Genomic DNA, 23,192 nt, shown 5'->3' on the forward strand with positions numbered 1-23,192 from the left:
GTATTGTCTCTGTTTCCACTCTGAGGAGGCTCATTGAGATTTATTGCAGAAGTCTGAACTTTCACACTGATCAGGGTCCCTCCATGAGTGGGAGATCATCGGCTGACCTGAAAATGGTTGTCCACCAACGTTCACCATCCAACCTGACGGAACTGGAGAGGATCTACAAGGAAGAACGGCAGAGAATCCCCAAATCCAGGTGTGAAAAACTTGTTGCATTATTCCCAAGAAGACTCATGGCTGTACTAGCTCAAAAGGGTGCTTCTACTCAATACTGAGCAAAGGGTCTGAATACTTATGACCATGTGATATTTCAGATTTTCTTTTTTAATACATTTGCAAAAATTTCTACATTTCTCTTTTTTTCCAGTAAAGATGGGGTGCAGAGTGTACATTAATGAGAAAAAAAATAACTTTTTTGAATTTACCAAATGGCTGCAATGAAACAAAGAGTGAAAGATTTAAAGGGGTCTTAATACTTTTCGTACCCACTGTATGTATGTCCTGTACCTAGGTTCTGGGTTGATCAGTCCAGTGCACATAGTACATAGTACACAAGATAATACATGACTGGTATATGATATACTGTAACTACACACATCATTTTATACAATATGCACACTGTCATACATATGTATATGCATTATTTAATGTGCATGGTGTACTATATCTAATGTCTGTATCAGTATATCATATACCAGGCACATATTATCCTGCATACTCTACGTGCTATGCTACATGCACAGACATCCAATGGTATACACAGAATAATATGCAACTAGTATAATATATTGTTGTGAGTTCATTTTCCCCTACGTCACTGAGGTCTGGTGAACTCCCTATTCTGGTGAAGGAAGGTAATGAGCCTGATTATCAGGCACCTGAGCCTGATGAGGATGACTGGCTGAGTGGAGTCACGGACTGGATATAAGGCTGCCGACGCCCTTCTGCCCTGCGGGTGATTTCTCTGTGGACTTCTAGGACTCCAGTCTGATTCCTGCTCCTCTAAGCTAAGTTTTTCTGCTTTGCCTGTTTGCATTAGTGTTTAGTTTTTGTTTTCCTTGCTTTTCTGGATTCTGCCATTCCCTGCTGGGGTGAGCTGAATCTCCTTTTGCCTGTAGCTCTGTCTTCAGAATATTCCTGAGTACTGACATAGCTTTTTTGAAGCCTAGCCTCTTCAGGGCCTTTTTCACTGTCAGTCTGTTGGCTCTTATCTTCATAGGGTTTTTCACGGATTGCAGACAGCATCCTTCCTGTCCTTTCCTATGTCGGTAGTTTGGGCCCCGTCTTTGCTCAGTCTATCTTTCTGTCTGTGTTAGTGTTTTCATCTTGCTTCACCGTCATTATATGTTAGGGGCTGCCTATTGCTTTGGGGTCTGCTCTGGGGCAGTTTAGTTTTCCCCTTTCTATCTTTAGGCCTAGTTATTTCTCCGGCTGTGATCGAGGGGTCTAGGGCATCGTAGGAACCCCCCACGGCTACTGCTAGTTGTGTTGATAGGTTCAGGGGTCTGCAATCCGATAGCTGCCAACTTCTCTGGTTTTCTGGACTTAGCTAGCAGTTCTGTTTTTGCCTCCTACAGTGACTCAATCATAACAATATATGGTGTATTTAGTCACAGTATAATATATCATCACATATTACACTGTACAGGGTGGGCCATTTATGTTACCTCCGTGCTTACCGCCGCCAGGCTCGGGTCCACCACAAGCTGCTTTGCTGCTCCCACGCTGCTCCAGGGCTCCCCATGTCCTGCTGTTGCTCCCCGCCGAACGCCTGCACTTGTCTCTGTGAAGCTTGCATCTAGCACCCTTTTGTCTTCTCCTGTTTCTTGCAGTCCCCGTTCCTGCCCTGCTTTCCCCTGGTGTCTGCATTCCGTTACCAGCCCCGCTCTCCTCAGTCCGTATTCTGTAACCACCTCCGCTCTCCTCAGTCTGTACTCTGTAACCGCCTCCGCTCTCCTCAGCCAGTACTCTGTAACCGCCTCCGCTCTCCTCAGTCAGTACTCTGTAACCGCCTCCGCTCTCCTCAGCCAGTACTCTGTAACCGCCTCCGCTCTCCTCAGCCAGTACTCTGTAACTGCCTCCGCTCTCCTCAGTCCGTACTCTCAGTAACCACCTCCGCTCTCCTCAGTCCGTACTCCGTTTCCACCTCCGCTCTCCTCAGTCCGTATACTATCTCCTCCCCTGCTCAGTTCTACTCTCTCCCTTCCCAGTCTCTTCTCCGTTTCTTGTGTTTCCCTGAGCCGACCCCTGGTCCTGGCATCCGTGGTACTAGAGGCCCCTGAGACTGCTCCCTAACGATCCCTGTATAGGGGTTGGTCGAACCTGGAGCGCTCTCTCGGCGGAGTTTCGGTATCGCGGTCCATTGGGTCCACTTTTGGTACTCGCCGCCTCCGGCATAACAATTTATATGGATACACCTGGGTGGGCCATTTATAATGTTGGATCCAAAATGACTGACTGCAAAATGGCCACCATGGTCATCACCCATCTTGAAAAGTTTTCCCCCTCCCATATACTAATGAGCCACAAACAGGAAGTTGATATCACCAACCAATCCCATTTTATTTAGGTGTATCCATATAAATGGCCCACCCTGTATATGACATCTGATATCTGTAATCATAGTATATTATATACCAGTAAAAATGAGTGAATTTATTTGCAGGAACCTGGTTCAGTAGCCAGGTCAATAGTTCTTGGCTTCTGGACAAATGTCCTGCCTGCCGTCATTTACCTAACATAATTGTCAGTTCCTCTTTTGATTTGTAGTCCTGATACAACGTCATCCATGCAGTGTGACACATACACGATGATACACCGAGATAAAAGTCAAAAGTGCCTCTATAGATAATCACAGGTAGGAGGCTGTTCATGGGGCTACCATCCACCAGCTATTAATTACTGACCTGACTGCTGGACCAAGGTCCTGTAAATAAATTGTGGCAAGATCTCGATCTGCACATGCACCACCTCTGGCAGCCATTTTACTGACGTCCAACTCAATGAAAACCATAGGAAGTACGGGGACTCCGCCAACATTTTGTGAAATCCCAGAGAACACCGCAGCCTTGCACTGCCGGGCACACCATCCTCGCAGCCCAGGACACTTAACATCACCCCACTCCTGCTACCACCAGCTTACTGCAGCAGTGACGATGACTGCTGGGACCCTGCTCCACCGCAGCTGCCCCACTCGGTAAACTACATTCAGATTTTACAACACATCCCCATTTCCTCTAAGGTTTGGGAAAAAAGTGCATCTTATAATCTGAAAAATATGGTAATTATTTTTTCTTCACTGTCCAACGGTATAAAATTCTGTGAGGTACATGTGGAATCAACATGCTCACTGCACACCTAGATGAATTCATTGGGGGGGTGTCGTTTGTAAAATGAGGTCACTTATTGGGGTTTCTGCTGTTCTGGCACCTCAGGGGTTCTGTCAATGTGACATGGCACCCTCAACTTCCAACAAAATCTCAACTCCAATATGGTCCTTTTTCCCTTCTGCGCATTGCACTGTTCCTCAAAATCAGTTTTCAACCACATCTGGTGTATCGGTTTACTCAGGAGAAATTGCACAACAAATGTTGGGGTTAAGGTAAAAATGAAAAAACGTGGGGCAAAAACATTTTTTGCAGGAACATTTTGTCTTTTCATTTTCACAGTTCATTATTGTAACATTCTGTCAAGCACCCATGGGTTCAAAGTGCTCACCACATATCTAGATAAATTCCTTGAGGGGTCTTGTTTCCAAAATGGGGTCACTTATGAGGGGTTTCCAATGTTTAGGCACATCAGGGGCTTTTTTAAACACGATATGGCGTCCGCTCTTGAATCCATACAATTTTGCTATTGTGAAAATAAAAATATTGGGGCTAAAAAAACATTTGTGTGAGAAAAAATTGATTTTTTTTTATATTCACGGCTCTACATTTTCTATTTCTGTGAAGCACTTGAGAGTTCAAAGTGCTCACCACAAATCTTTGAGGGGTTTAGTGTCCAAAATGGGGTCACTTGTGGGAGTTTCCACTGTTTAGGCACATCAGGGTCTCTCCAAACACGACATGGCGTCAGCTTTCTATTCCTCAAATTTTGGGGTTCAAAAAGTCAAATGGCGCTCCTTCCTTTCCGAGCCCTGCCGTGCACTCAAACAGTAGTTTCCCCCATGTATAGGCTATTGGCGCACTCAGTAGACATTGCACAATACATTTTGCGGTTAATTTTCTCCTGTTACCCTAGTGAAAATCAAAAAATTCAGGGCTAAAACAATATTTTTGTGGGAAAAAAGTAAAATGTTCATTTTTTCCTTTCATATTGCATTAATTCCTGTGAAGAATCTGAAGAGTTAACCCCTTTCTGACATGAGACGTACTATCCCGTCCATGGGACCCGGGCCCCTATGCCCATGGACGGGATAGTACGTCTAGCACGATCAGCGGCGCTCACGGGGTGTCAGCTGATTATCACAGCTGACACCCTGCACTATGTGTCAGGGGCTCCCTCCGTGCTTCCCTGAGCTCCCTGGACCTGTGCGATGTGCAGCGCTGCTCCGGGGGCCTCCTTCCCTGCAGGTTCCCGGAAATTGAAATGCTGGTTTTTGTTCATTGTGCGTCCCAAAAATCAGAATAAAAAGCGATCAAAAAATGTCACATGCCTGAAAATGGTACCAATAAAAATGTCAACTCGTCCCGCAAAAAATAAGACCTCACATGACTCGGTGGGTCAAAATATGGAAAAATTATAACTCTCAAAATGTGGTGATGCAAAAAATATTTTTACAATAAAAAGCGTCTTTTAGCGTGCGACAGCTGGCAAATATAAAAACCCACCATAAATAGTAAAGCAAACTCCCCTTTATCACCCCTTAGTTAGGGAAAAATAATAAAATTAAAAAAGTATTTATTTCTATTTTCCCATTAGGGTTAGGGCTAGGTGTTGTGAGTTCATTTTCCCCTTCACCGTCGATGTCTGATGAACTCCCTCTTCTGGTGAAGGAAGGTAGTGAGGCTGATTACCAAACACCTGATCTGGTAGATGATGACTGGGTAACAGGAAATTCTGACTGGATATAAGGCAGCTGACGCCCTTCTGAGTCGCTGGTGATTTCTCTGCTGGATTCTTGGAGACCAGTCTGATTCCTGCTTCCCAAAGATAAGATTTTGCTCTGCTATTGAACTTGTTAGTTTTGTTTTGTTTACCTTGATTTTTGGAGTTCAGCCATCCCCGGTCGGGGGTGTGCTGAATTCCATTTTTGTCTCTGATCAGTTTGTCTCTTTGCTCTGTCTTCAGAATTTACCTGAGTGCTGATATAGTCTTTTTGAAGTCCTAGCGACTTCAGGGCCTGTTTTTCCTATCAGACGGTTGGGACATTTTTTGGTAGGGTTTTTTACGGATTGCAGACAGCAGCTTTTCTATCCTATAATAATAATAAATAATAATAATAATCTTTATTTTTATATAGCGCTAACATATTCCGCAGCGCTTTACATTTTTGCACACATCATCATCACTGTCCCCGATGGGGCTCACAATCTAAATTCCCTATTAGTATGTCTTTAGAATGTGGGAGGAAACCGGAGTGCCCGGAGGAAACCCACGCAAACACGGGGAGAACATACAAACTCCTTGCAGATGTTGTCCTTGGTGGGATTCGAACCCAGGACCCCAGCGCTGCAAGGCTGAAGCTTGGGCCCCATCGTTTGCTCAACCTATCTTTCTATCTGTGTTAGTGTTTTCATCTTGCTTCACCGTCATTATATGTTGGGGGGCTGCCTATTGCTTTGGGGTCTGCTCTGGGGCAGTTTAGATTTCCCCTTTCTTTCTTTAGGCCTATTTAGTTCTCCGGCTGTGATCGAGGGGTCTAGGGCATCATAGGAAACCCCCACGGCTACTGTTAGTTGTTGTGGATAGGATCAGGGGTCTGCAATCCGATAGCTACCAACCTCTCCGGTTTTCTGGACTTAGCTTGTATTTTTGTTTTTTCCTCCTTCGGTGACTCATTCATAACAGCTAGGGTTAGGGCTGAGATTAGGGTTACAGTTAGAATTGGGGGGTTTCCACTGTTTGGGCACAGCAGGTGCTCTCCAAATGCAACATGGCGTCTGATCTAAATTCTAGCCAATTCTGCGTTGAAAAAGTCAAATGGTGCTCCTTCCCTTCCAACCTCTGCCATGCACCCAAACAGTGTTTTACCCCCACATATGGTATCAGCCTACTCAGGACAAATTGCAAAACAACTTTTGGGGTCCAATTTCTCCTGTTACCCTTAGGAAAATAAAAAATTGGGGGCAAAAATATCATTTTTGTGGAAAAAATATCATTTTTTTATTTTCACGCCCGGGTGTTATAAACTTCTGTGGAGCGCTGGGGGGGGGTTCAAAGTGCTCACCACACATCTAGATAAGTTCCTTAGGGGGTCTAGTTTCCAAAATGGGGTCACTTGTGGGGGGGTTTCCACTGTTTAGGTACATTAGGGGCTCTCCAAAGGCAACATGACACCCGCAGACCATTCCATCAAAGTCTGCATTCCAAAACGTCACTACTTCCCTTCCAAGCCCCGACGTGTGCCCATACAGTAGTTTTCTCCCACATATGGGGTATCAGCGTACTCAGGACAAATTGGACAACAACTATTGGGGTCCATTTTCTCCTGTTACCTTTGGGAAAATAAAAAAATTGGGGACTAAAATATCATGTTTGTGGAAAAAATATGATTTCTTTATTTTCACGCCCGCGTGAAAAACTTGTGTAAAGCCCTTGGGGGTTCAAAGTGCTCACCACACATCTAGATAAGTTCCTTGGGGGGTCTAGTTTCCAAAATGGTGTCATTTGTAGGGGGTTTCCACTGTTTTGGCACATCAGGGGCTTTCCAAACGCGACATGGCGTCCGATCTCAATTCCAGCCATAAAAGTCAAATGGCGCTGCTTCCCTTCCAAGCTCTGCCATGCGCCCAATTAGTGGTTTACTCCCACATATGGGGTATCAGCGTACTCAGGACAAATTGTACAACAACTTTTGGGGTCCTGTTACCCTTGGAAAAATAAAAATTGAGGGTGAAAAGATCATTTTTGTGGAAAAAATATGATTTTTTAATTGTACCGCTGTACGTTATAAACTTCCCTTCTGAGCTCTGCCATGCACAGAAACAGTGGTTCCCCCCACATATCAGGTATCAGCGTACTCAGGAGAAATTGCACAATAACTTTTGCAGTTCAATTTCTTCTGTTACCCTTGGTAAAATAAAAAAAAATTGGACCTGAAGTAATTTTTTTGTGAAAAAAAGTTAAATGTTTATTTTTATTTTAAAACATTCAAAAAATTCCTTTGAAGCACCTGAAGGGTTAATAAACTTCTTGAATGTGGTTTTGAGTACCTTGAGGGGTGCAGTTTTTAGAACGGTGTCACTTTTGGGTATTTTTTATCATATAGACCCCTCAAAGTGACTTCAAATGTGATGTGGTCTGTAAAAATAAAATGGTGTTGTAAAAATGAGAAATCGCTGGTCAACTTTTAACCCTTATAACTTCCTAACAAAAAAAATTTTGGTTCCAAAATTGTGCTGATGTAAAGTAAACATATGTGAAATGTTACTTATCAAGTTATTTGTGTTCCATATCTCTGTGATTTAAGGGCATAAATATTCAAATTTGGAAAATTGCAAAATTTTCAAAATTTTTGCCAAATTTCCGCTTTTTTCACAAATAAACGCAAGTTATTTGAATGAAATTTTACCACTAACATGAAGTACAATATGTCACGAGAAAACAGTGTCAGAATCAGTGGGATCCATGGAAGCATTTCAGAGTTATTACCTCATAAAGGGACAGTGGTCAGAATTGTTAAAATTGGCCCGGTCATGAACGTGCAAAACCACCCTTGGGGGTAAAGGGGTTAATAAACATTCTTCATTGGTTCTTTCGTTTAAAGTCAAATGAATTAAATGTCTTAAAATTTGTGAAATTTTCCCCATATTTCCGATATTTTCACAAAAACTCAAGTTGTTTGAAACAGATTTTACCACCATCATGAAGACAATATGTCACGAGAAAAAATTCTTGGAATTACTGGGATCCATTGAAGTGTTACAAAGTTATTACCACATAAAGTGACACTGGTCAGAATTGTAAAATTTGGCCTGGTCATGATGGTGAAAACAGGCTTGGTGTGTGAAGGGGTTAAAAAAATGATGGCTTGTCCATCTCACTAGCTAAAGAACACACTTTCTGTCGCACATCACTCCATTCTCAATGTGTTATTGAACACAGCAGTAGTACACCACAATCAAATTAGGCTTTTTGTATCCCTCTGTCTGAAATGACGCTGCTTTGTGAGCCCTAATATATTAAGAGGATAAAAACTTTGATGGGAGTGCTTCTTTAAAGGGGTTGTCCACTACTAAGACGATCCCTTCTCATACCCCACGCTTGACTCTGATAAAATAAAAAAGCTTATATTCACCTCCCATGCAGGCGCCATTCCAGCGGTGTTGGCAGTCGAGGTCCCGGGGCTCTTGTGCGGTTGTGATGATGCGTTACCCCTAAGTCCGATCAGCGCCTCCATACGAATTGAACATGAAGAGGAAGTCAGAGAATAGATGCAGTCTAGACTTCCTCTTCATGTTCAAAACTTACTAAGGCGGGGACAATGACGCAAGCGCTGATTGAGCGCCAGGGTCACGTGTCACCACAACCACACGAGAGCCCCGGATCCGCGAGTAGCAACACTAATGGAACATCGCTGGCACGGGAGATGAGAATAAGCTTTTTTATTTTATCGGGGCCAAGAGTTGGGTGTGAGAAGGGGTTGTCCTAATAGTGGACAACCGTTTTATGCAGACCTCTGTGTTGTGCGTTCACACAGCTTTACTTCACAGCTCCACCTTTCCCTGCTCAATATTCTTGCTTTTCAAATCCATGTCATGATGAATTGTTGCAGACAGACAGGCTAAAGGAGGTTTAACATACTAATCAATGAGTGAATCTAATACAATGCCCAATCAGCTTATAGATGCTTCTATTGAATTCTATTTGACAACAGATGTTCAATGGTAAGTAAAAACATTCTTTAATCATCATTTTGTGTTTAAGGCTATGTGCCCACGGTGCGTGTTAAAACGCACACCAAAAACCGGACTCCTTCCCAGAAATCGCGCGTTTTTTTCCGCACGATTTCACCGCGATTTTAATCGTGATCTTGCCGCGATTTTCGTGTGCGATATTCAAGCACTTTCCAAGCGATTTGAAGCATCGCTTGGAAAGTGATTGACAGGTTGGTCACACTCGTCAAACACAGTGTTTGACAAGTGTGAGCAGCTTTTTACTATTGAGGCTGCCTATGTGGCATCAATAGTAAAAGATAGAATGTTAAAATGCTAAAAAAAAATAAAAAAAATCGGGGTATATTTACCTTCCGGCGTCCCGCGCTGCCATCCCGGGCCTCAGCGGTCCCAGTAATGCCTTGCGAGACCTGTGATGACGTAGTCTCGCGTTGCTATAGCGATCTCGCGAGACCGCTAGAGTCACGCGAGACTACGTCATCACTGGACCGTGCCGCAAGGCATTACTGGGAACGCTTAGGCCGGGAATGCAGCGCGGGACGCCGGAAGGTAAATATACCCCGATTTTTTATTTTTAATTCTTTTTTTACAGGGGTATGGTACCCAGGGCCTGGAGGACAGTCTCCTCTCCTCCACACCGTGGGTACCAACCGCACATGAGGCGCTTAACTTCCCGCATGGTGGGCATAGCCACATGCGGGAAGTAAGCGATTCTCATGCATTCCTATGGGTGCGGAATCGCGGCAATTCTTTGCGATTCCGCACAAAAGAATGAGCATGCTGCGATTTTTTCCGCGATGCGATTCTGCCGCGGAAAAAAGCGCAGCATTAGCACAGCATGTGCGGAATGCCATAGGAATGCATGGGGGGCGTTCTGTGCACGATTTTTAAACGTTTTCGCTGCGTTTTCTCGCCGAAAATCGCGGCAAAAGCGCGTAAAAATCGCTACGTGGGCACACAGCCTTGTTTTCTCGTTCTCTTGTATGAAATCGGACTTTACATTGACAGTAACTGTTTTATATTTTATTTTAACTCATTCAATTTTCCAAGTAAATTATTAAAATAAAAATGAACATCACCCTGTGTAATGTATGTTGTGTAGAATAAGATTAAATTTGTTGTTTAAACTTTCCCCACATTTTGAGCATGAAAATTACTTTTGTGTGACTTCCCTGTTGTGTGACAAGATTAAATGCCTTTATAAAACATTTTGAACGAGAGAATGGCTTCTCCCTGTGTGAATTTTCTGATGTGTAACAAGATTTGTTTTCCGATTAAAACATTTGCCACATTCTGCACATGAAAATGGCTTCTCCCCTGTGTGAATTCTATGATGATCATTAAGAGTTGATTTTTCTGTAAAATATTTTCCACATTCTGAACATGAAAATCTTTTTTCTCCTGTGCGATGTCTTTGATGTTTAATAAGATTTGATTTCTCTGTAAAACATTTCCCACATTCTAAACAAGAAAATGGCTTCTCCCCTGTGTGAACTCTGAGATGTTTAGCAAGATCAAATTTCGTAGAACAACGTCTTCCACATTCTGAACATGAAAATGGCTTCTCCCCTGTGTGGATTTTTTCATGATTAACAAGAGTTGATTTGTGAGTAAAAGATTTTCCACATTTTGAACAAGAAAATTCCTTCTCCCCTGTGTGAATTTTGTGATGTGTAACAAGAGTTGATTTGTCTCTAAAATTTTTCCCACATTCTGAACATGAAAATGGCTTCTCTCCAGTGTGAGTTCTCAGATGTCTACCAAGAGCTGATTTGTCTCTAAAACATTTTCCACATTCTGAACATGAAAATGGTTTCACCCCTGTGTGAATTTTTTGATGTTTATGAAGAGTTGATTTGTCTTGAAAATATTTCCCACATACTGAGCATGAAAATGGTCTCTTACTTCTGTGAGCGTTTTGATCTTTATCATCCCTTTGGTTATATTTATTTTGATTAACACTCTGTGATGAATCAGTAGATAGAACCTCTTCAAAAAGATCAGATGATAGATGTTTACTGTCAAAGGCTGAAGGTGTTTCTGGAAAAATGGCATGGTCTTCAAATTTATCTTCTTTAAAATGTGAAAATATCACATATTTCTCTAACCTCATGGTCCTGTCATCTGTAAAAAATAAAAATGACATTTTTTAAAAAAAAATTTGAGGCCAATTCTTAGAAATATATATTAATTTTAATATGGTAATATACACTCACTGGCCACTTTATTAGGTACACCATGCTAGTAAGGGGTTGGACCCCCTTTTGCCTTCAGAACTGCCTCAATTCTTCGTGGCAGAGATTCAACAAGGTGCTGGAAGCATTCCTCAGAGATTTTGGACCATATTGACATGATGGCATCACACAGTTGGCGCAGATTTGTCGGCTGCACATCCCTGATGCGAATCTCCCGTTCCACCACATCCCAAAGATGCTCTATTGGATTGAGATCTGGTGACTGAGGAGGCCATTTGAGTACAGTAAACTCATTGTCATGTTCAAGAAACCAATCTGAGATGATTCGAGCTTTATGACATGGCGCATTATCCTGCTGAAAGTAGCCATCAGATGTTGGGTACATTGTGGTCATAAAGGGATGGACATGGTCAGCAACAATACTCAGGTAGGCTGTGGCGTTGCAACGATGCTCAATTGGTACCAAGGGGCCCAACGAGTGCCCAGAAAAAATTCCCCACACCATGACACCACCACCACCAGCCTGAACCGTTGATACAAGGCAGGATGGATCCATGCTTTCATGTTGTTTACGCCAAATTCTGACCCTACCATCCGAATGTCGCAGCAGAAATCGAGACTCATCAGACCAGGCAACGTTTTTCCAATCTTCTACTGTCCAATTTCGATGAGCTTGTGCAAATTGTAGCCTCAGTTTCCTGTTCTTAGCTGAGAGGAGTGGTACCCAGTGTGGTCTTCTGCTGCTGTAGCCCATCTGCCTCAAAGTTCGACGCACTGTGCGTTCAGAGATGCTCTTCTGCCTACCTTGGTTGTAACGGGTGGCAATTTGAGTCACTGTTGCCTTTCTATCAGCTCGAACCAGTCTGCCCATTCTCCTCTGACCTCTGGCATCAACAAGGCATTTCCGGCCACAGAACTGCCGCTCACTGGATTTTTTTTCTTTTTCGGACCATTCTCTGTAAACCCTAGAGATGGTTGTGCGTGAAAATCCCAGTAGATCAGCAGTTTCTGAAATTCTCAGACCAGCCCTTCTGGCACCAACAATCATGCCACGTTCAAAGGCACTCAAATCACCTTTCTTCCCCATACTGATGCTCGGTTTGAACTGCAGGAGATTGTCTTGACCATGTCTACATGCCTAAATGCACTGAGTTGCCGCCATGTGATTGGCTGATTAGAAATTAAGTCTTAACACACAGTTGGACAGGTGTACCTAATAAAGTGGCCAGTGAGTGTATATAGCATAAAAATGTTGACAATTTGTAATAAAATTCAATTTTTATCTGACTAGGACCACGACGGAAACAGTGTTGTATCACAACTATAAATCGACCCTGGTTTGTTCCTAACCTACATTCTGCCTTATTCCATACTTTAGTTTTTTCAGCTTAAGACCATAACATGGTCAAAGATGTCTAAGATAGAAACAAAATTAACATATATCCTGCTATAAGTAAGTAAAAAGCAAAAGTGCATATAAATAACATAGGGTATTTAGTAAACACTGTTTTTGATTTTAAAGAAAATCGTAAAAGCTGGACAGTTCTAACCTCAAACCGTCCCATTCATGCCATGGACATTTTCAGTTTTTTTTTTTCGTTTTCATTATTTCTTTTCCTTTTCCAAGAGCCATAACTTTTTTTAATTTTCTGTCAATATAACCATATAAGGGCTTGTTTTTTTGAGGGATGAGTTGTACTTTTATATGACTCCATTGATTTTTACCATATAGCGTACTGGAAAATAGGGGAAAAAAATCCAAGGGCAATTCTACAATTTATTTACCATGTTCAATATATGATAAAACTGACCTAACAAAATGATTTCCCAGGTCAGTATGAGTATGCAGATAAACAGGTATAGTTTATTTTTTATTTACCATATTTTTCGGACTATAAGATGCACCAGACTATAAGACGCACCCCAAATTTTCAAAAAGAAATTAGGTAAAACAAAAAATGTGTCAAATGGGGGTCCGTTTTACAGTCCGAATTCAGCTTACCAGGGGGAATCGGTACAGGTGTGGTCACATTGGTTGTTCGGTAGTCCAGTCTGGTGCGGTGGCTTCCGGGAAATCCCATCCCAGGCTGGTGCGTCAGGGGTGCTCTGTGCTGGGGCGGCGGTGCTCTGTGCTGGTTCGGCAGCGGCTCTCTTTGCTGGGGCAGTGGCGGCTATCTGTGCTGGGGCAGTGGCGGCTCTCTGTGCTGTTTGGGGGGCAGCGGCGGCTCTCTTTTTATGTGCCCTGATTATGGGGTAGGTACGAAGTTTTGATCACCTATTATTACATTTTATTGTAATGTTGTGGCTGCCCAAAAAAATTAATTCTGATGTTTCAATTTTTTTCTCGTTAGACCGTTTACAGAACTGGTTAATTTATTTTATATTTTGATAGATCAGACATTTCTGAACACAGCAATACCAAATATGTGTATTTTTTAAATTGCTTTATTTTTAATGCCTGTAAAAAGGGGGGAGATTTGAACTGTTGTGTTTTTTTTCACATTTTGTAATAACTTTTTTTCCACTTTTTATTTACTTAATAGGCCTCTTAGGAGACTTAAAGCTGTGATCTATGTATAGAAAAATCACGATATCCTATGAAAGCCAGCACAATATTTGCAGAATATCATAGTTACAGGCATGGGGGCCTTCTGCAGAGCCCCAGCCCTCACAATAACCCATTGGTGCCCCTGATTACGTGACAAACGGCAATGCACTTCCGACTGGAGCTTGTTAAATCCCGCTGACAGAGCTTTAACTGGTAAACAGCAGCGAATGGACCTCTAGTTCACCCGCACCTGTTAAAGGTACAAAACAGATGGTTAAATCAGCTGTCACGTGCGGAGAGAGATGCGGGCTCAGCGCTGGAGCCCGCATCAAGGTCAGGGACAAGATATATGACGTACATATAGGTCATATATCGTGAAGGGGTTAATGGCCAGTGTGAATATTCTCCTACACTTTGCATGCATACCAGCTTACACCCCAGTTTATTTCTTTTGGTTTTGTTGTCATGAACTGTAACATACCACTTGGCAACTAATTGTTGGGGTGACTTGGAGACTTAATGCAGTGGTGCCCAAATCCCTGTTAAAGGGTGACGGATATGTGGTGAGCCACTGGGGAGGCGCCAGATGTTGCAGAAGGGCCAGCTGGGGAATATAGTCCCACTGGCAGCAGATAATGATGTCACAGTAGCTGAAGTGGTAACAAGGAGGGGCAGAGGGCGCACTACTGTGTGAAATAGAGACAAACACAAATATAATGATGGGATGCAACACCTGGTAGGGATAACAACCGAGTACTGGAGAAGAAAAAGACCAACCAAAAAAATTGTGTGCACATCCACATAATACAAAATGTATAAGTCTTTATTTAGACATCTGAGACACAGCAAACATTAAAACCACTTAAGAAACATGTATGAGAACTTGGCGAATAAACCACACCCCTGAAGGTAGAATTGTATGGGACATGATAAACAATGAACCAAATGGACCAAGCAATGAAAAGCACATATGCTATAAATAAGCCACAAGGTATCCACAGTATGACATGCAAAGCAGAACATACACATTCAGAAAACATGAAGATTAGAAAACATGGTAGCTGATGTGGGTCGCTGGACCGCTCAACACTTCCCTCGTGTCCACAACAATTGTCAATAAAGGGAGGTGGCACTTGTAGATGGTATAGGACCCCCCCGGGGGCACTCCTGTAGCAGGTGTCTGGGTGCAGGTTTTGGAGCACCCGTGGTGTTTGTGCAATCTCAAGCAGCCAGATACGCAGGTGAATGTGTAAACATAACAATTTTACTGAAAGAGGTAACGGGTTACAGTCTTTCTCTTTAAGGCAAAGTTCACAGTATATTGTGCATATGGAAGTAATGATTCTCTAATCATGAGACAAGCGTGGTTATGGCCTCTCAGGGCGCCTGGAGCAGAGTTATCTTTACTTGCTATTAGATGAAGTGCTATGTGTAGTCTGAGAAATATTACACTGATGGAGGGACCTTTACAGATTGGCTGTCTGTGGAAACACACTAAAGTGTGGAAGTACTCACGGTTTTGAGCCTACCGTTCCGTATCGCAGGGTGTAGGTTAAGCAAAGTCAGTGGCGTAACAGCCACGTGGATCTGGTCCTGGCTAGAAGCAAACAGGATAACCAGCCTGCAGGAGAGCACATGGGCAGCTGTATCTCTACTGACAGGATGAGACTTTGAGGAGATTATGTGGAGAAAGATGTCCCCTCAGCGTGGACTCACATGGAAAACTGTGATGGGAGCAGTAGTGTTTACTCCCTCAGGCAGCTTGAACTGCCCAAAACTGGAAGTTACCTAAGGAAGTGTGAGTCCTGAGCTGGGAGGCTCCTCCCAGCCATTTCTATGGCAGCTTGTTGTGAGGAAAGTGATCACTTAACTTCCAATATACACACGTTAGCCAGTAGATAGCAGCAAAGCGCATTTATGAGTCATCGATATACAATGTAATGTATCACATTTTCTAACTCACAGTTTCCAAACTAATTCTGACACACTGGAACAAATCTACTGCAACACGACAGCTGTCTCATGCAGCAGCAGTAGAATGGGTACCGGAATACCACAAACTCCCCCTCTTAAGAAATGCCGTCCTCATCGTACAGTTGGAGGGTGAAGATTAACTGTGAGAGCTCACTTTAAATAAAAACAATTAGACTCAATGAGTCAATATAATATTTCATCTATGCGAAAAATGTGCCCCCTCCCAGATAGTTGGATGGCAGACCATCCGGTACACAATGAAAGAATCAACTGAGAATGGTGAAAGAAAAAACCTGGCAGAAGCCGTGAATATGAAATAAATGTGAAAAGGATAAAATTGCTAGATAAAATAGCTTTTATTATAAGAATGACACAACAACAATTAGTATAAAATTAGTGCATAAAAAGGCAGTTTATACCGCTGTAATAGATTGAGCATATGTTCATAAATTTATATATGATCGTAAATAAAATAAATTAATAGAACGGACAAAACATCAATATGCTCTTATATCATATATACCCAAACTCCTCTGGCCCAGTTTAAAATCCTTATGTAATTAACCAATAATTTGGCTTAAAAAATATACGTATTAAAAAGTGCAAAAATAATGCAAAAAGTAATTCCTCTGAAGTTGTGCAAAATTGCAGATTGTGTAAAAGTGCAAAGTGAAACTCAGTGCTGCAAATATTCAAACTGTGGCAGTGTATAGAAATACAAAAATGATAAATGTGCAATATATAATTCCGTGCACTTAACATGTGCTGAACAACAGCTGGACATGTGGGCTGAATGGTTAAGATAGAAGGTCAATAATAGATTAGTAAGGCCATAATACCTGTGAGGGTGGGTAACGCGGTGTGCCTGTTGAACGCGCCCCTTCAGACCAATTACTTTTTGCACTTTTTAAAACGTATATTTTTTAAGCCAAATTATTGGTTAATTACATAAGGATTTTAAACTGGGCCAGAGCAGTTTGGGTATATATGATATAAGAGCATATTGTTGTTTGGTCCGTTCTATTAATTTATTTATGGTCATATATAAATTTATAAACATATGCTCAATTACAGCGGTATAAACTGCCTTTTTTACGCACTAATTTTATACTAATTGTTGCTATGCCATTCTTATAATAAAGGCTATTTTATCTAGCAATTTTATCCTTTTCACATTTATTTCATATTCACGGCTTCTGCCAGGTTTTTTCTTTCACCATTCTCAGTTGGTTCTTTCAGTTGGAGGGTGAAGCCTTGTACAAATGACAGCTAGGAATACAGAAGAAAAGTATACACAAGTGCATGGCAAAATGGAATAATTACTAAAAAACCAACGCAGGATGTGCACATGAGAAATTTTCAGAACATTCTAGGGATAGAGTCTCTAGGCATTTGATGTAAATGTCCATACCTAGAAAAATGCAATAGTAGATAAACATGAGAATAAAAAAATTCTTAGTAATAAATATAATACTGTTACATGTAAATGGGGTTAGTGGAGTTTAAGAGTTATTGGCTTTGTTAGCCAGGCACAGTCCATGACCTGTTATATTAACTAGAAAAAGAACACATATTAATCTAGTAAATCCAAATATGTAAATGCCAATAGGACATATTCAAGAAGGATATATGATGAGGTACCTAGTTACTGTAATGAGCAGGTAGGATACCTTTTGTGTTCCGCTCAGAGCAGCTCAAAGGTACTGTCCATTGACTGGAGATCAGATCAGGTTCTGTGGCCTCTTCAGGTGTTAGAAAAGTATTCTCTGTGGAGGTAGGGCAGCAACGTGGCTCCCACCAAGGACAACATCTGCAAGGAGTTTGTATGTTCTCCCCGTGTTTGCGTGGGTTTCCTCCGGGTACTCCGGTTTGCTCCCACACTCCAAAGACATACTGTGATAGGGAATTTAGATTGTGAGCCCCATCGGGGACAGTGATGAAAATGTTTGCAAACTGTAAAGCGCTGCGGAATATGTTAGCGCTATATAAAAATAAAGATTATTATTATTAAAAATAAAGATTATTAACCGATGATAGACAGGAAACACAAATTGTGGAGCAAAGATAAGTTCAGCGAGGTTCAGTAGTCTTTCGGATGAATCAGGAGGATTTTTTGTTCCAATCAAAGGGGACTTGGGTAGAGGTGACTCCCTTAGGAGTTCTCCCTTGAGACACAGTTTTAGGCGATTTCTGTTTACCGTGTGGGGTTTCCAACCAATTTTGGATATCTCGTTCACATCAGACAATGGAAAGGGTGTAGCAGTTATTGTGTACGGTTCAACTTCCCCAAGTGTATCCAAATTTCGAGTCCGATGGTTGTTTCATAGCCAAACTCAGTTGCAAATTTGTAAGAGCTTAGCATGGGCACATTGATTATAGTCTTCTTGTTGTCTTCTTCTTCTTGCTTCCTCCATACGAGAATCAACAATTTCCTTGGCTTCCGCCATGCATCTGCGGTGTTCAATCATTCTGTCCGTTTGTGTAAAAGGATTAATGGTGTCAGGTACTTGTGCACCTAGAGCCAAGTCTAATGGCAACTGGCCTTGTCGGCAGAACACCAGATAAAATGGAGTATGACCTGTTGAGCAATAGGTAGTGTTATTGTAGATGTGGACAAGATCTTTCAGAATCTCAGGCCACTCAGTTCCCTTGGTGGCAGAAGCTGCGCGCAGCATACCGATAATGACTTGGTTTACTCTTTCACATTTCCTTGTGGATGCTAAGCGGTGTTACACAGTTTCTTGCAATCTCTGTACTTGCACAGCTTGTGGAAAAGTTGAGATTCAAAGGCAGATCCACGATCAGTGAGGGTGTGGTCTGGGCATCCATAGTGTTAGACGAACTTGGTATAGAAGACTTCTGCTGCAGTTTTGGCTGTAAGATCTTTGACGGGAGCAATAGCCAGAGTGCGTTGGACCCAATTTCACATCATCAACAACAATTTCACCTGGTTTTTGTGACTTGATAGGGTGAAGGGGCACTTTTTAATCTCTGCATCCATCTTTTGTGATGTTACATGTGGGACATTCTTGGCACCAACTCTCAATGTCTCCTCTCATACTGACCCAGTAAAACCTTTGGCAGATGGTAGCTTCAGTTTTCTGGATACCGAAATGGCCAGAACAATCATGATAGGCTTCAAGGATGACTCGTGCATCTTGCCGTGTAATGAGTATTTGGTGGTCTATCGCCTGAGACAGGGTCCAAAGTGTTTCTCATTATGAGCCCTTTCTGCACAAATGGGCGTTTTCTCTGTCTCCAGAGGCAGGCAAGTCCCACATCAAGATGAGCTTTTGTAGCCGGGGCGGAACTCTTCCAGTGATAAGTCATGGAGTTCTCCCAGGAATCCGCTTTCTTCTTGTAATTTCTTCCACAGGGATGGTTCTTAAGAGGTTCAGCATGTGTCTTGGAATGAGTTTCTTCCTTTTCAGCAGAGGAAGTGATAGGACTCTGTTGGGCATACCTTGAATAGAAAGGAGGCATTTCTACCTCTTCCCAAATGTCATCTTAGGGTGGTTCTTCTCCAACAGGCAGTCAGGACAATGCATTAGGATTGACTTTTGATTTGCCACTGCGGTATTTGACTGTGAATTTGTAGTTCACTAGGTGTGAAGCCCACCGTTGTTCCATGGCTCCTAGCAGGGCAGTATTCAGGTGCACTAGCAGATTATTGTCTGTGTAGACAGTGAAGGGCGTGTCAGCCAGGTAATCCTTGAATTTTTCTATAACAGCCCAGACAAGTGCAAGCAGTTCAAGATTGAATGAATTATAGTTATTGTCATTCTTCTCAGTTCCTTTGAGACTGCGGCTAGCACAAGAAATCATTCGCGCCTTGTTGTCCTGGACCTGTGATAAAACAGCACCTACAGTTGTGGCCAAAAGTATTGACACCCCTGCAATTCTGTCAGATAATACTCAGATTCTTCCTGAAAATGATTGCAAACACAAATTCTTTGGTATTATTATCTTCATTTAATTTGACTTAAATGAAAAAAACACAAAAGAGAATGAAGCAAAAAGCAAAACATTGATCATTTCACACAAAACTCCAAAAATGGGCCAGACAAAAGTATTGGCATCCTCAGCCTAATACTTGGTTGCACAACCTTTAGCCAAAATAACTGCGACCAACCGCTTCCGGTAACCATCAATGAGTTTCTTACAATGCTCTGCTGGAATTTTAGACCATTCTTCTTTGGCATACTGCTCCAGGTCCCAAATATTTGAAGGGTGCCTTCTCCAAACTGCCATTTTTAGATCTCTCCACAGGTGTTCTATGGGATTCAGGTCTGGACTCATTGCTGACCACCTTAGAAGTCTCCAGTGCTTTCTCTCAAACCATTTTCTAGTGCTTTTTGAAGTGTGTTTTGGATCATTGTCCTGCTGGAAGACCCATGACCTCTGAGGGAGACCCAGCTTTTACACTGGGTCCTACATTATGCTGCAAAATTTGTTGGTAGTCTTCTGACTTCATAATGCCATGCACACGGTCAAGCATTCCAGTGGCAGAGGCAGCAAAGCAACCCCAAAACATCAGGGAACCTCCGCCATGTTTGACTGTAGGGACCGTGTTCTTTTCTTTGAATGCCTCTTTTTTTCTCCTGTAAACTCTATATTGATGCCATAGACCAGAAAAGAGGCATGTAAATAGGAGGGATCACCGATAAAGTATAATAAAATACAAGATAATGAACTTTTTATTAATCATCCAAAACAAACAACATGCAGTGCAAATATAAAAACAATTAAAACCACACAATTGCGTTCATTTTACATACCCAAAAAGAGGGGGTAATAACCTCTGCACAAACCCTTAATAATTCTATGTATAACAAATGTACTTGCAATACACCTGGTATAGGTATATAAAGTCCAACAACAAATAATGAAAGAAAGTGACATATATTCCACCATCCACCTAATATGATAATGGATGCAAACTGCCTAATAAGTATAGCAAAATATTTGAACAAGCAGACTTATTCAAAGAAGCACAAATCCTTGTTGTCAAATTGCCCCCAGCAAAAAATACTCCAACCCAAATGGAAACTTGGAGGATTTATAAAGGTGTTATGCTGCTCATGCAGTATGAACAGACCAATGATCAAGGGACCCAATAGCAAATGGCCCCCTCTATACAACCTGTTAGGAGCAAAATAGTGCTGGCAGGTTGAACCCTGGTCCAGTGACCAGTGGAGGTAGGAATGAGGAAAGGTGAGGCAGAGGCAGAAGAAACGCCCGACGCGTTACGCCAGAACAACTGGCTTCATCAGGAGCAGTGTCATGTTGTGAGTGGATGGTATATAAGTACCCATAAAATCAACTTACAGTCAGGGAACAGGTGTAAGCTTGAGGGTGGGCCCAGACACAGTGTGAAACTCGCAAACCGGAAATGAGTTGTCCGGTATTGCACAGCCGCAGTAGACCGAGGTGAAGTAAGCATAATGGTGTACCAAGATGGCGTCGAGAGAACTCTATTGCGCATGCCCCAAATAGCGCAACTACCGGGAACACACCGGAAGTAAAATATCCGGTGTTGCGCAGCCGCAATGGGCCAAGATGAAGCATACAAGGTAGACCAAGATGGCGTCCGGCGAGCTCCAAGGCGCATGCTCAGATCAAAAAAACACTGATGTAAGAGTAAAGGGCCCAGACCGTCACCCGCATCCTAGCAGAGACCGGAAGCAGTAACCATATAGAGACACGGTCACTCTGAAGTACAGACAATATAGGAGTCACAGAAATAAGATGAATGTACCAAGGGGGCATGTAGCAATAGAACACAGTTCCATTCAGGTACTAGTTATTACAGTGGCCCGCCCAAAATGTGGCAAAATGCCATGCAGTGAGGGAGGGGGGAGGGGAAGGGGGGAGGGATGGAGGGGGAAATTGAGATAACAACAAGCTATATCATTATGATGAAGTCACATATATACCCTGCAGTGAAATAAATGGAGCAACTAGCCTAAAGTGTGCAGAATATTTAATTAAAAAACCATGGTTTTTTATGCAGATCGAATACAATTCATCTGCAAGGTTGAAATGACAAAATGATATAGATTAATGCTCCTTTAGTTTTATTCACATTTTGCCCCTATAGCTTATTACAACCAAATAGTACAGCAGTAAATATACACATACGCTGGATATCAAGAAGACAAGGGAATGATTCAAAAAACGGAATATATGATATGATATAAAAAATGACTGTCCCCCATAAAGAGGCACAAAGGACGGCAAACATTGTAGAAAGCAGACAGGTCCATCAAAGATCTAAAGCGAAATTGATTGTAGTGACCAGTTTTCAATCTGTGAAGACAAAGGTTGGATGCTGGGCAATAAAGATGTCAATGTCCAGTTTGAACCGTAAAGGAGGAGGAGACTAAGAAATCTGTTGGGATAAAAATGAAACATGGAAAAACTATAAATAACCATGGTACACAAAAGCCATAGAATACAAACCCAGAGGGAGCACAACAAAAAAACGCAGTCATTTAAAGTTGTTTATAAAACCCTGTATTTTTATCCCAACAGATTTCTTAGTCTCCTCCTCCTTTACGGTTCAAACTGGACATTGACATCTTTATTGCCCAGCATCCAACCTTTGTCTTCACAGATTGAAAACTGGTCACTACAATCAATTTCGCTTTAGATCTTTGATGGGCCTGTCTGCTTTCTACAATGTTTGCCGTCCTTTGTGCCTCTTTATGGGGGACAGTCATTTTTTATATCATATCATATATTCCGTTTTTTGAATCATTCCCTTGTCTTCTTGATATCCAGCGTATGTGTATATTTACTGCTGTACTATTTGGTTGTAATAAGCTATAGGGGCAAAATGTGAATAAAACTAAAGGAGCATTAATCTATATCCTTTTGTCATTTCAACCTTGCAGATGAATTGTATTCGATCTGCATAAAAAACCATGGTTTTTTTAATTAAATATTCTGCACACTTTAGGCTAGTTGCTCCATTTATTTCACTGCAGGGTATATATGTGACTTCATCATAATGATATAGCTTGTTGTTATCTCAATTTCCCCCTCCATCCCTCCCCCCTTCCCCTCCCCCCTCCCTCACTGCATGGCATTTTGCCACATTTTGGGCGGGCCACTGTACTAACTAGTACCTGAATGGAACTGTGTTCTATTGCTACATGCCCCCTTGGTACATTCATCTTATTTCTGTGACTCCTATATTGTCTGTACTTCAGAGTGACCGTGTCTCTATATGGTTACTGCTTCCGGTCTCTGCTAGGATGCGGGTGACGGTCTGGGCCCTTTACTCTTACATCAGTGTTTTTTTGATCTGAGCATGCGCCTTGGAGCTCGCCGGACGCCATCTTGGTCTACCTTGTATGCTTCATCTTGGCCCATTGCGGCTGCGCAACACCGGATATTTTACTTCCGGTG

At 42.2% G+C, this 23,192-nt stretch overlaps 2 protein-coding genes across 3 annotated transcripts in view; one reads left to right on the top strand and one right to left on the bottom strand.

Moving 5' to 3' along the window:
* The window catches only part of LOC141073676 (uncharacterized), a 502,533-nt gene that overhangs the window by 255,132 nt on the left and 224,209 nt on the right, over nt 1-23,192 (top strand). The window lies entirely within an intron of this gene.
* LOC141073880 (gastrula zinc finger protein XlCGF66.1-like) overlaps nt 10,071-23,192 on the bottom strand; it is a 38,408-nt gene continuing 25,286 nt past the window's right edge. For both annotated transcript variants that reach the window (XM_073561411.1, XM_073561420.1), the window contains exon 7: nt 10,071-11,186. In XM_073561411.1, the coding sequence (XP_073417512.1) occupies nt 10,261-11,186 (926 nt within the window). In that variant the 3' untranslated portion in view covers nt 10,071-10,260. The remainder of the gene's footprint in view (nt 11,187-23,192) is intronic.

This window comes from Dendrobates tinctorius, unplaced genomic scaffold (genome assembly GCF_039654945.1).
Source record: "Dendrobates tinctorius isolate UK_male_01 unplaced genomic scaffold, ASM3965494v1 ptg000014l, whole genome shotgun sequence".
NCBI classification, from domain to species: domain Eukaryota; kingdom Metazoa; phylum Chordata; class Amphibia; order Anura; family Dendrobatidae; genus Dendrobates; species Dendrobates tinctorius.